This window comes from Hippoglossus hippoglossus, chromosome 12, assembly GCF_009819705.1.
Source record: "Hippoglossus hippoglossus isolate fHipHip1 chromosome 12, fHipHip1.pri, whole genome shotgun sequence".
Classification (NCBI taxonomy): Eukaryota; Metazoa; Chordata; class Actinopteri; order Pleuronectiformes; family Pleuronectidae; genus Hippoglossus; species Hippoglossus hippoglossus.
In genome coordinates this window covers 1,452,107-1,466,541 of record NC_047162.1, presented here as the reverse complement: position 1 = coordinate 1,466,541, position 14,435 = coordinate 1,452,107, and the positions used below count along the sequence as shown (strand labels likewise).

The 14,435-nt window shown below is 39.1% G+C and overlaps 1 protein-coding gene across 4 annotated transcripts in view; it reads right to left on the bottom strand.

The window, feature by feature from the left end:
• The window catches only part of xrcc4 (X-ray repair complementing defective repair in Chinese hamster cells 4), a 30,701-nt gene that overhangs the window by 3,345 nt on the left and 12,921 nt on the right, over positions 1-14,435 (bottom strand). For 3 of the 4 annotated variants that reach the window (XM_034602850.1, XM_034602847.1, XM_034602848.1), the window contains exons 5-7: positions 13,277-13,408; positions 12,801-12,934; positions 9,665-9,806 (exon numbers count right to left, since the gene is read on the bottom strand). In XM_034602850.1, the coding sequence (XP_034458741.1) occupies positions 9,665-9,806; positions 12,801-12,934; positions 13,277-13,408 (408 nt within the window). Of the gene's footprint in view, positions 1-4,478; positions 5,444-9,664; positions 9,807-12,800; positions 12,935-13,276; positions 13,409-14,435 lie in introns of those variants that run through there. The other variant, XM_034602849.1, reaches the window with a different exon arrangement.

Below are 14,435 nucleotides of genomic sequence, written 5' to 3'. Positions count from 1 at the left end.
GAAACTACAGCGAGCTGTTTGCTAGCTTAGCTTAGAAAGCAAGCCAGGGTCTGTCCAAAAGCAACAAACTTAGAACCTCTAAAACTCTCTGATTAAAAAACAATATTTGGTCTGTTTACCAATGTGTTCTTTGTAGATTGGACTGATGTTCCAGACTATTTCTTGGCTGGGAGAAGTGGAGACTGACAAAAAGATTATTTAAAGATAGAATCAACATGAGTCCAGTTCTCTTTGACACTGTAAAACGTTTTTTTTATTACTAATAAAAAAGTATTAAATACTATTTAACGTGAAGACTCACAGTTGGCTGGGTCTCTCTCCATTTTAACGGCAGAGAAAAACAGGTAATACATACAAATTTTCATTGTCCCCAATTCAATGCAAACTCAACACCATGAATGAACCAGAACACTTCCCGGTAAATGAAAGAGATGGCAGGAGCGCTACTGGTGTCCCTCAAACCACTGTTGCTCATGAAAGGGAATACATGTAAAAAAAAAAAAAAATGGCATGAAGAATCCAGGTCCGTCCGATACGCGTTGGTGTATTTTACAGCTTCAAGCCAATTTAAATAAAGGCCTTTTACATTTTTCAAACCACTTTGAGCGGAGCTGGATTCTTCATGCCATTATTTTTTGGATATAAGTTTTCCTCACTTCCCTCCTTATAAAGCCATATAGAGTGAAAAAAACCCAACATTTTTTGGTGGTGAGTTTTGTTGACGGTACCTCAAAATTCATCAGAAGTACGGCAAAGTAGAAAAGAACTGTGTGAATTGTGAGAGTAGACTATAGGTAACTGCACTTCCTGGTTATTTTTTAAAATCACTCAGCCATTATTTGAATACCTGCTTTCATAGGTGAGATTTCTTAGAGCAACCAAGTAAAAATGCACTACATTGATGGTTTGCGATGAATGTAAATAATTAAAACATCTCAACCCGTTAAGTTAAATCAGCCCACCTGATTCTGGAATTCCTTACAGCTCTACAGAGCGCTTTAGCATCTTTTCACCCTAGCTCACTCTTGGGTTATAAGACGTTTAGTTTCCACAACCCTGGTGATTCACTCCCACTGCTCTTATTGTGTTGTTTTTGGACACAGTAGAGAAAGTGTTCAGGAAAACTTCTGTAAAAACAAAAAAGACACTGTCCACTAACTGCTGAGCAGCACACAGCAGACAGGCCAGGATGGTGGTGGAGACCAAAAACAGAGATAAAAAATAGGTAATTACTTCATTTAGATTGAAGTGAAAAAAAGAATTGCAGCTCTATCAGTCCTACACAAACAAACTAAATGTCATCGCACAAAAGTAAGTTGACTGAAGAAAATGTCATTAAAAAATGTTTTAATTCAAGAGTAGATAAATCCTGTGACCTTATTAATGTGGATATCTGTAGGAGGAAGCAATCAGGACCAAGATTTGTCAAAACTAAATAATCTGAAATTAAAGGACAAAAGCAGAAAATTCTTTAAACCCCCTCTCCTTCTGTAAACCATCTAACATAGATCTCATCTCACCTTTCACCTAACTGCACGTGTGAATGACTGGCGAACCTGAATTAAAGGTGGACCACCCACAAACCCAGTTAAGCACTGTGAGCTTAGAATTAGAAATACAAGACATCATCTACGTAAATTCCTCGTATGCACAAACATACTTGGCTAATAAAGGTGATTCTGAAACAAGGACATAAGATGGGACACTTTCTGCTTCCAAACCATCCTCACAGTAACGATGAGAAGAGAGACCCTGAGCTTGTTTAAATCAATACCAACTGTATGACAAAAAGCACTGCACTGCTGGAACCAGTTACCAGGAAACAAGAGACGTGTTCACTGCAGAGAGGAAGCTGTTCCACGCTGCCACAGAGGACCACCAGAGACTTCAACACATGGCAGAAGGGGACGTGACGTGAGCGGCTTCAATCCTCAGAGGTGAGGTTAAGCTCAGGAATTGGGCGCACAGGAGCCCCCCCACAGAGCTGGTATGGTGACATACCAGAGGTGCAGCACGCTGTTCTGTTGCTTACGTCACTTAACAGAGATTCACTTTGGACCAAGTTGGGCAGAAGGAATAGTTTTATATAGATGCAGATTATGTTAAACCCAAAGTTCTATTGCTTAAAGGTTCAGTGCATCAAATTGTGACAAAAACACTTTACGATACTAGTTATGTCTTTTCAGAGAGTGTAGGCTTTAGTTGCTCTGTATATCAATTTCTCCTTTTAAATATTACAATGACGTTGAACAGAATTTCATTTCTGGTGTTCACAGAATTGAAAAATGAAAAGAAAAATCTACATTCACATCCCTGTCGAGTATAAAGTTAAGATGCATATCCTTCTTTTGAACATGTTTGAGGATATGGTGCTTTTATGTAACACAGAATTTTGGTTAATCATATTGATAATTATGATGAGATGAAAATGTGTGGAAAATGATGCCACTTTGGTTTATAGAAACCCAAGTGTATCTAAATACTTTATTTAGTTCACCCAAAAACGAAAATTCACTCATTATCTACTCACCACTATGCTGATGGAGGGGTTGGTGAAGTGTTTGAGTCTTCAAAACACTTTCGGAGTTTTAGGAGTAAACAGCATTACAGTCAAATCCAATTGAAGTAAATGGTGACCACATCTTCAAATGTAAAAAAAGCTCTTACCCAAGGCTGCGCGGTCGCATCGCTATTTCCGGTAGCGGACATTTAGGCTAAAAACACGGTGTAAATGGCGCCGTTTCAAGTCATCATTGGATTGGATTTCGCTGCAACGCTGTTTACCCCTGAAACTCCAAAAGTGTTTTGTGGACTCAAACACTTCACCCACCCTCTATCGGCATGGTGGTGAGTAGATAATGAGTGAGTTTTCAGTGAATCCCTTTAAGCAAAGTGACACTATGTAGAGAATGGTAATGTCTCTATTTTGGGTAGAGAAGAAAAAATGAAAGAGGAGTGAGTAAAGCCATCTTCATCGACTTGGATATGACTATCACTCAACAAAGAAGGTGGTCTGCGGCACAAACTATTAGTCACCTAAGATAAGCTGATTTTAGACATGCACTGAACTCCGGAGATCCTCAGAACATTCTTCGCAAGGGACTGCATGTGTGACCGCAAATGTCTGAGTAAGACCCAGACTTTCTGTGGGATCTCTCCAACCAGTCACCTTGTATAAAGTCAGCAGATTGTCCGAAGAAAACAGAAGATCCTCTGCACGATTATCCATTAATCCATCTTGGGTCGTTGACCCCTGGCCAACTTTTGGGCCGTTAATCCATCAACACTCCTACTCTCTCCAAGAGAATCAACACTCCTACTCTCTCCAAGAGTAGGAGTGTTGATGGATTAACGGCCCAAAAGTTGGCCAGGGGTCAACGACCTGCATATTCAACATGACCCTCATGGTAGGTAATAACCCACAAGAGGTTAAATATCCACAACTCACCACCAGTCAGTGAGAATCGAAGAAGCCTTTTGGATGCGAGGTGAAACATCTTCGAGAAACTTGAGTCCAGTTACCGATGTTTACAACTCCTGAAGATACCATGACCTCAATGACTGAGAATCTTCACAGACCTTTCCACCCACTACTGTTAGGTGAATATTAGAAGTTGATTCATTGAGATAAGCAGTAGTTTATTGCACTACTGCAGAAGAAGAGAGCGTCAGTCAAAGGTCAAACGAAGCAAAACCATGAATGTGTTAAAGTAATGGAAGCTTGGTGACAGAGTTTTTATTAAATTAATTTGAGGAACATTTCAGTATCCTAATGGTCCACGTGTATGATTTTATCAGCTGCCATCATTTGTGTGCTCTGCTGGAGCAGAAGCTTGAGGAACATACAAATCATGTGATATGAATCATGTGATTCTGTATGGCATTATTCATTCCCTGAATCTGTTTCCATAGCACTTATCCACTTTAACATTTATCCACACACCAACCTTTTCACCTCTAACAAGATTTTTTTGATACTGCAATATTATCACGTGTGTTATTGGCAAGCCGTTAGCTAGAAAGCTTCTGCATTTGAAATGTGTGACAAAGTAAATCTACAATATGTACTAGCTTTTCCACAGCCACATTACAAATGTTCCAATACTTTTAAAAATCAATTTCACCTAATTTATCCATTTATGGACTCTGAACTAGTCAAGGGTCTTAGGATGCTAAGTAAAGATAGAAGTAATTCACTTAGAAAAATATCCAAATGATACAAAACTGATGTTCAAGGAAAAAATTATATTTCATTAATCTTACTTTATGTCTATCATTGAAGGTGCAGGTTGCAAATAAGTTGTGAGCAGTTTGACCAAAGCATGATGTTCGATCCCCACTTTGTTTATATATATATATATATATATATATATATATATATATATATATATATATATATATATATTGAGATACATCACACAAAATAAACATAATTAGAACAGGATATACGTGTGTGTACGTTTTTTTTCCTATATCTTTGTATTGATCCTTTTAGGAGGGTCCAGTGCCGAGAGTAAAACTGTTCATAAACTATATTCACATGTTATACAGAGTTCCAGAGCTCACAACAACCTATAAAAACGGTGCTGATCCTAGTGTAAAGCAAAATGCAAACACATACTTAAAACCCTACCAGTCCCGTGTCTTGCAGTGATTATCTGTGATGGCTAGGAGCGATGTTTGATAGTTCACAGAGCTGGTCCCTGTGAGAAGGAGAGAGAGTGTCTCACTGCAAGTTTTTTTTTCATGGCAAAGGCAAACCTTACACCTTAGTACACTGACACTTCTGAAGATCCGACGGACACATTAACAGATAACTACAATATGTCAAAAAAAATGAACATGAGCATCAGAACAGCCAGCTGTTGAACAATAAAAACTTAAAACTTGTCTAGTTTTTAGTGATGTGTCAAACCCAGAGGACCACAATGATGCTTGTTTTGTTAATGAGTGAATAGTTCAACATTTTGAGAAATAGAATTCTTTTCTGATAAAGAGTGAGATGAAAAGATGGATATTCAGTCTCATGTCTGTGTATTCACTACAGAGCAGGAGTCAGGACATGCTTAGCTTAGCTTAAAAAGCAGCAGAGGGAAACAGTCTGGCTCGGTCCAAAGTTTGAAAACACAGCTATCGTCATCTCTAAAGCTCAGTAATGAACATGTTGTACCATGTTTATTGATTTCAAAAATCTGCAGAGAAGATGTTTGTTCTTTTGAGTTACAGCTGGATTTATGTGTCTTTGTTAAGCGGCTACACAACATGTGTCGGCTCTGAGGGAGAAGTAAGGCAGTTTATCTCCCAAGATGTTGCGCAATCCCTGTAATTAGTCATCCTTGTCTTCTGTTCATATGGACTTCATTTAACTCTCTGCAGGCTCTTTCACTCCCTTAATTTTCTGCTCTTGCTTCTCTTCCTCCTCTCTGTCTCCTCTGTGGATGACCTATATGCAGAGAAATATGGAGGTATCACAGGAAGCCGAATGAGTTGAGGAGTAATGGAAATGGCCAAAAACAATAGTTGGGTGTAGGGCTGCCAACAACTCTAGCCCCCCAAGTTAGCCATCTCAGACAAAGGCCTCTCTTTTACAGCGAGTGTTTGCCAGCTCAGGGGGGTAGGGGGTGGGCAGCTTCTGCAGCCATCAAACATCCAACCACAGCTGCTCATAGGCTCACTGCTGCTTCTTGTTGTAGCAGTCAGAGTTGGTAATGAGCCTGTAATGGGCAACACTACCAACTAGTGACAGCAGTCGGGGATGGATGGCACCATTTACAGCCATCTGCATGTGGCACAGCCATTGGTGCTAAGAGGAGCTTAGACACGATATATTCACCCTCTATTGGACAACTACAGAGTCAATGTCCGATTGAGACATTGCTTTGGAAGAATTTCTAAATGGCCATGTCCCAAATGAAAACCTGGCGAATGGGACACATGGGCACAAGAGCAGTAGTATTGCTAGGTTTTGGCTGTGCGGCAGCAGTTCTTCAGAACTGTGTGATAGTCTGACTCAGCAGCAACTCTAGAAACAACAGAGAGGAGAAAAGAAGAAAGTTGTCCTTTGAGATCAGTGGCTGACTTTGGCTCCCCACTTCAAGTCCAAGACCCCCGACCCCCCTGCTGCACTGTGTTAAGACAAGAGTATAACAGCATTTAACAATGTCTAAGAAATGAAAAGATTTGGTGAACCAAACTAAAAAAAAAACACATTTACCCTTCAGTGAATATGCTCCAAAGTTCTCCCCTAAAGAGTAATTTGCTCAATTCAGGGGTCCGTTTTCAGTTCTTTCTGTAAACACAAACTCAAAGAAATTCCTCTTCAGGATCACCAAACCGAATATCACATAGGTGTATGTCAACAGCAACCAGCTACAAAATAACAGAATGATCCTCCTGTTTAATGTCCCATCAATACATGTTACTGGCTTGACTTATTCCCCGGTGTCCTTGTGCTTTATTGTTGAATGCTCATGCTGCCACATCGTGGATTGTTGTGGCAGCTGATTGTGGATTATGATTGCAACTAGATTGCTTTACCCATACAATATGCCTACTCAAATTAATTACTTACAACTTACACACAACACTTCTGTCCATCTTGAGACAGGGATCCCTCACAGCCTACTCTGAGGTTTCTCCATATTGTTTTCTCTTTAAAAGGTTTTATTTTGGGGGTGCTTCCTCGCTCCAGTCTAGGGTTAAGAGCAGAGGATGTCACACCTTGTTAAGCCCTATGAGGCAAATTGTGGTTTGGGAATATGGGCTGAAGATGTAAGATTTGATTGATGGATAATTTTCGTACTTCTTTGTGACAATATAGGCTTTAGATGGTATCTGCGGAGATAAAGATATTGTAGTTGACCTTAATCTATACCTTTGATTGAGTTTGGTCAGAATCCGTTTATGTGTTGTTGAGTTATTTTGTACATAAACACAAAAAAACAGCGTTCAGGGTAAATATATGTTACGCTCAACGAGACATCAGAGATCGATCTCTCAAACCCAACACGTCAAAGGTGGATGAAGTTAATTTGCAGTGCTGTTAAAGCCTGTTGTTCCAATGCTCAAGCATATTTGAAGCAAACTTTTCAAATGTTGCTAAAAAGGCATCACCAAGCATCACCAAGCTGCTAGCACCACCAAGCAGATTTGTGTTGCTGGATCCTTCTACATTGACAACCCGACTGCTGTTATAAGAGAGTAGAGTAGTACCTCAAGTTGGCATAAAACCTTTTTCTGTCAAACTTCTCGATACTTAAAATACTGAAAATATGTAGCTATTGTCAACAAAGGTCAAAGAGACCTCTTAAGCAGAAAGCAGTTCCCGTGTACTGGAGACTGGATGTCCCAGTCCACTGACAAATAAAACCACAACTATATGCATTGAGAGACACCTAGGACTAAGTGAGAAAATATGTTTTGTTGTACCCTATAATTTTCCATGCTCTTTGTAAGAGTTTTAACAACAAAGACCATACTATGAACATATGACGTGTGTTCTGATGCAGCTTCCTGATGTTTTCCACAAACTCATTAGTGAAGCTGTGCATTCACATAAAAATGCAGGATGGAAAAGAAGTCTTCCCTCCTGAGGCTGACTCTAGCGATCGTCTCATCACCAGCTGGCCCGCCTAAAGCCACGGCAGCATGTGTTTGGGTGGTTAAAGAGATAAAACAGACAGTCTGATAGAGAAGACATAATCTTGAAGTGGTTGAAGCCCAGCAGCATAAATCATAAACCTGCAGGACAACACTGGTCTTTTATCGCCAATAAACCGTGAGAGCAGAATTTGATATTACCTCTAAGAGGAATGCAGTAAACGCCCTAAAGGTGTACAGCTGGACTTTCTCTTGGCCGTAACAGAAGGGGACACGAGTGGAAACTGCTGCTGCAACTGCTTTGCTGCTGGAAAAAGGTTAAACTGATGGTCAAACCAAACTACACTTCTCTTCAGTTCAGTGATGTAATAAAGGTACTTCTTGACTCCCGCTCAGCTCTGCAGTCATCTATGGCAAAACATGTCACATACTTTATGTAGCTCAGTGTGGAGGGACATGTTTAGTCTGAGACACGAAAACTGACTCCGACCTCATCAGAGCTACAGTTCGCCCCACAACTAACGACCACTGTTACTTCTATTAGTGCGTTGAGAATATGAAATAAGGTGAAAAAAAGTGACGTAGTAAAAAAAAAAAACATTGCATCACTTTTAATACAACCATTTATTTTTGAATCATTATCTCTGATTTTAATTTGCCTTGTTGGCATTGAATGTTGTATGGCTGGCATTTTTGTAAAATCTTTCACTTCCAACTTTTATGATTTGTACTTTACAACAGGAATCTTGGAAACCAAAGTAAAGTAGGGTATCATCAATATGACTTTTGAATAATATGTGAAAACGTATAATTAATTATTGACAATGCTAGGAACAAATCTATAGATTGGTAGGATGGGTAAATAGACAGGACTATGATACCACAGCTCCACTCCATGATCACTATTGTACAGACTCTGGGTCCAAATGACCAGCGCCTGTATCAGAGTTATTTTGGCCTCATTTTTGTGCAGTGCGAGAAAGAGGAGACCTGTTGTCTATCTTTATATACAGTCATTGGTATTAGTAGTTAGCTTGCAAATTAGCCCTGTGAGTTAGCATGCCTTACTTGACCAAGCCTCTAGCGCCACCAAATGTTGACACAGGTTTGTTTTATTGGAGCCTTCTACATTGATACCCCAACTGCATCATCACAGTGGTCAAATACAAATTCTGACCTTGCACTGTGCTATTTTTCCTTTCATACACGATACCATAAATTAATGAAAAACAATCAGAGTGGGGTGTTTATGTACACGTGTTCCCTGTGAAACACACACTTTGCTACATAGCTCTCGACATCCCTTCACATATTTACGTCACTGATTGTGTTGTGGTCAATCCCTGGTTTCAACTGACTGCTACCATACCAATGAGATTAGCTCTACTGCCACTTTAGCCTTGTGTATACTTCACATACAGCTCAACAGCAATTTAATGGGGGGGGGGGGGCATCCTCCAACCATGTGAATGTTCAGGTCCAAAGGTTAAAATCTTAGAGAGCTGCTGTAGATTGGGTGTAATTGCCCGACATAAAGAAGATCCCTGACATGGAACTTTTATGATGTTTGATTTTCCCCATTCAAGACAAGTGTGGTTAAGGGGGGAGGAAAAGAAGAAGAGGAGGGGGGTTCTGTGGGCAAAGGAAGGGAAAGGAAAGGAAAGGAAAGATGAGACAAAGGGATGGAATTCACAAAGAAAATAAGAAAGACACCATATAACACTAAGTATTTGTTTCTCTATAGTAAAAGAGGGAGGTTGTTTTAACTTGTAACAATAAAGTGTGTTTAAATAGATTGTGCATTGGTGTGTGCTATTTAAGGTTGGAGATGTCACACCCTGACTACATGAACACATTTAAGGAGATTTCTATGAATGGTTTATGTGCTACCAGGCCAGTAAACTGCTCCAGAAAAGGCATTAACTGACACCATAAAGCAGGGGAATATTATGGAGGAGGAATTACTTTTCACACAGTGTCTAAACAAAACTATAGCAACACGGACAATCAGCAAGACACATGCAAATGACAAGCTGGTAGAAATGCTAAGCAGACAGACTCCTACCTCTTTCGATGGGAAGTCTGTTGGTTTGGTCTTTTAAGTGCCGGGTCCGAGGCCTTGAGGTGACGAAACCGCCGTTTGCGACAGGGGGCCACGTCTGTGATGTCCTTTAGGCTGCCATCCAGTGGGCTTGGTGTAGAGGAGTCTGTGGAGAGCATGAACCAGACATAAAACAGTGGCCTAAAGGAGAGACAGATGGTCAATATTATTTAATTGATCTGTGAATCAATATCTGAGATCATTAGTATATCATATCCTGTCCCTGACTTATGGACACAGATGGGAAACTTCAAATAATCTGCAAAATTAATTCAATTTGACTCATCAGATATCTCAGGCAGAATTCAAGACAAAAATAAATGTAATAGTCAATAACTGCTTTGTTAATTGTGTCTGTTCATAAGCCCCTTTTAGTCTGTTTAATCCATGCATGACAATGATGTCTGTTGCTTGGTCCGGACATATTTCAACAACTATTGGATTGATTGCCATGGAATTTTGTACAGGCAATAAGGTTATTTTTCAGCCTCTACACCTCCATTAGAGAGGTAGGATTTCTATTAAAAATCGTATGCATCAATAAACTATTCAGACTATTAAATGCTGAGTCGATCTCCATCTTCCACGAGACCCCTGTGAAATGGCTTCTGAAAATCTGGTTAACTCTTGGTGCTGCCTCCTTACATGTTCTATCCTCATACTGTGGGATTGGAGTTGCATAACTTGAAGCATGAGGGTCTTGGTTTGCCATGCGGTATATGAGCCTGACAATCAATCTTGATTTCAGGCACTGAAAAAACTGGGTCACACGAGCGATGATGTGTACACCTTTTGCTGCCAACCCGTGAGCACCTTGCATTTAACAGCATTTTTTCACAACATAAAAACACTAATGATAAACGAAGCTACACTAAATAACATATCCACGTATCCAAAACTCTGCGCTACAAAGGGGCTCTACTGTGTTACTGTGGTATTTCAATAATAGCCCCAAATATTTACCTCATGGTAGTTAGTGCCCAAGGGAACTCGAAGATGTAGAAATCACCTTTTTTATAATTGGGCGGGACACACACACACGCACGGCTTTCATAGCAGTAGCATCTATGCATACTCTACCACACAGGACAAAACACAAACCATAACCCCAGATTTACTCCTGCCCCCTAATCCTCTTCCCTACCCTCTTCTCCCTAAACCTGTTGGCAATAACTGGAAACATGCAGCAACCTGACTTATTGTCTTAGCAACAGAAACAATACAAATCCCAGAGAGAAGCAGGGGAAGTCCCAGGAAACATTCGGGCGTGCGTCACCACAAAAAAAAAAAAAAATAACATTAATTCATCAAAGAAACCCGACTTGGTTGTGGACAATTCACACATGTGAGAAAGTGGAAAAATCTGCTGAGAGAAGGGCAAAATCTGTCTCAGTTGCATGATGGGTAACTAATGTTCTGTTCACATCCATCTTAAACACACACCTACACCCATAACATCCATCCTCCTGCTGACGACACTTTAATCCCACCCGGGCCACATTGGAGCAGAAGTGTAAAGGTTGATGAAGTGTAACGTCAGCCTCGGAAGCTGCTTGTTTTCAAAGGTGTTCTGGGATGTCATTTCGCAGGCTCGCTGCTCTGCATTACACAATTCCTTCTCAGTGATGTCATGCTTAGTTTCTGGGCATGAAAAACACAGAAATGGTGCAAACACACTCAGTTCTCATGGCAACGGCTCCAAAAAAATATCATTCTCATATTTCACAAAAGTGAAAAGTTATATTTAGCTTTTTTCACAACTAGCACTAATATTGTTGTGTTTTGAAGTAAGTTATGTTACTGCTCTTCTCTGCTCTCAGTGACTTTAAAGCACAGTCAGAACACCTGCAACAGCCATTTTCTGCCCTGTGTGATTTAATGTTAACTAATCCTCTCAAACGACAAAATGAAGTACTCTCAGTAGATGCTTCGTGAATGTTCCCGTATGAAAACTCATTCTGTCAACTGCCATCATGTTGACTAAGAGAAATGTCTGGACATAATAATAATAGAGTCAAGAGTTTGGCCTGGAACTACGCTTCCTGGAAAAGTCCCTGCTCTAAAGGAATCTTGACAGGAATAAAAACTGTGAGGTAATATGGAGAATTTTGACTTTACTCATTCAACAACTGCTAACATTAGCAGGAGGAGGGGTGATCAGACATAAGCTGCTGTTATTGAGATGAAATTCTTTCTTTCCGTCCAACCAACTTTCCCTCCCTACCTACCGAGACACATCAATAAACACTAGGCTCAGTTACACAAAAATAAAACTGAAAGCAGTGTAGCCTTGTTTTTGTTTCACTAACCTCTGTACTACAACATGTGGTACTTCAGATTTGAGGTTCTATCAATAATTATGCATGATATATTGGATATTTTGTTCATTTTGGTTACAGTTAATATTGGTTCACATCGTCATTTTTAAAGTATATCTTAGTGAGTTTTTCCAGTGTGGTATAAACAAAGTTTTATCTTTTCTCATCTTTTTTAGAAATAATATGTACATTTAAAATGTGTACAAACAACAAGTCCTATATTGTATATGTTGAAAACTTTCTTTATCCCAAATATTTCCAGTAATTTTCACATCTAGGGAAATCTCGAGTTTTAATCAGGGTAACCATGTGTTTCATTTGGTCGCCTATCAGTGGCATCATATCCCCCTTAGTGGATCTGTTGTTTGCCTGACAGAAGAGTCCAAATAGATTTTTTAAACCAGTTTTAAGTCAAATGTGAATGATTCACTTCTTAGATTTTGGTGGTTTTTAACTTAAGTTATCAGAAAAACAAGCTAAGCAGCATCTGCTTGTCTTGCAGCCCCTCAGAGTTTGTCTTTCAAAACACATTTTTGTCTCTGAATTGGTATTATGTTGAGTTTACATTAGGTTGAAAAATCATGGTTAAATCAAGTTCATCAAGGTAAAGAAAAATCACTAAAAGAAGCTGTAACAGAAATTCTTTGTGTCAGTCAGGAGCCTATTTGCAGTCTTTTTTTCATGATTCACCGGAGCACGGGTTAATGGAGGTGGGACAATGCAAAGTTTGAGGTAAAACCCAGAAGCAGAAGAGTAGGGGGCTTCACTGGCAGAGATCTTACCCCGGGATTGTAAAGTGGAGGCTGCCGTGCACTTCACGTCCTCTGGCTCCTCGTCAGTGCTCCCTCCATATTCATCCTCCTCTGCTGCTGTTTGGTGGGATTTTACTGAATCCTTATTTTTCTCTCCCTCAGAACTTCCACAACAGAAACCAGAGACAGAAAATTATTCTTTCTGTTCTACAATGTGGAACACAACAGTTTAGAAATATCCACCAAACTTTCAAAAACGGAATAAAACACTGAATTATATGTCACATGATTTTAAACCACACAGGAAATGACTCCGTGGACAATTTTTTTTTAATATTCATTACTCTAAAGTAAATGTATGTGAGTTCATTTCTGAAAATCTGAAGGTGATTCATCTGAAACAGATAAAAGTCTAAGTTTAAACATGGAATCTTTCACCTTCTCCAATGCAAAAGCTGAGTTTGAAGGAGATACACATGGACAACATCCAATTATAAGCGGTAAACCTGGATTCCTGCAGTTGTGAGACAGTTTCCTGCAGACTGCGGATCTTTGCCTTCTTCTCATTCAAGACGAGGACAAATCGAGAGTAGAGCTCTGTCTCCAGGGCTTCTTTACCACCAACGTATCGCTTCATGCTTAGAAATAAAGAAACACAGAAAAAAATACATAAAAGTCTTAAAATGTGGAAGTCACAACTTTTCTTCGTAACTTTATCCATAAACCTCCTATGAAACCAACACACAGAGAAATATAACACCACTACAGCTGACCGTGATGGATGAAGGAGTCAAGGGGCTGATTTTAAATAAAGCCAAGAATTAAAGAAGGTATGCTGCACTGCATATGAACATCAAAACATCGGACTCTGATTTACTATAATCATGAATGTGTTGTATAATTGAGCCTTAACTTTAACTTAATTAAAAATTTGTGCTTTACATTGATTCTATACTTTTTTAAAAATGTTTTTACGCTTCTAATCTGCACGTTTATGCTTCTTTTATTTCTTAAAAGTGCATTAAATGACCACCCTGTATGATAATGTGCTATACAAATAAATGTGCGTTTGTCTTTTTTTGATTAATATACCCAACATTATTTGTTTTATCACTTTTATCGTTTCTTATAATTTATATTGTTGTATTGCTTATCAATCTATCTTTTTACATTGGTGGATGTTGTTTCTTATACTGTATATTTGTATTGAAAAAGAGAGCTTGCTCTCAGTGGCCTTTCACTGTATAATAAAGGTTTGAATGAATTCTTCAGCATCACAGAGCTCCCGAATACATCAGTGAGAACAACTGTTGCATATATTTGTTTGGATCAATATTGGATGGTGATATATTAAGGTATTTGTAATTGATTCTTTGTACGTGTAATCTTATTTTGAAGATTTTGACTATAAAAAAACTGAAAAACCAGTTAGAATGAATGCAAAATTGTTTAACTTCACTCTGCACCATAGACTGTTTATAAAAAGCTCTGCACACAACGTCCAGCACGCAAACAATACAATTTGACATATCATAAAAATGACATTGTAGACCTGTAGGTCTAATAGTTCTGGAACATGTAGACTAGTACACTAGTACTCAAGCACAATCAGTCAAAATCAATCAAAACCATAATTTGCAAAGTAAGTGTAACTAACAGACACAT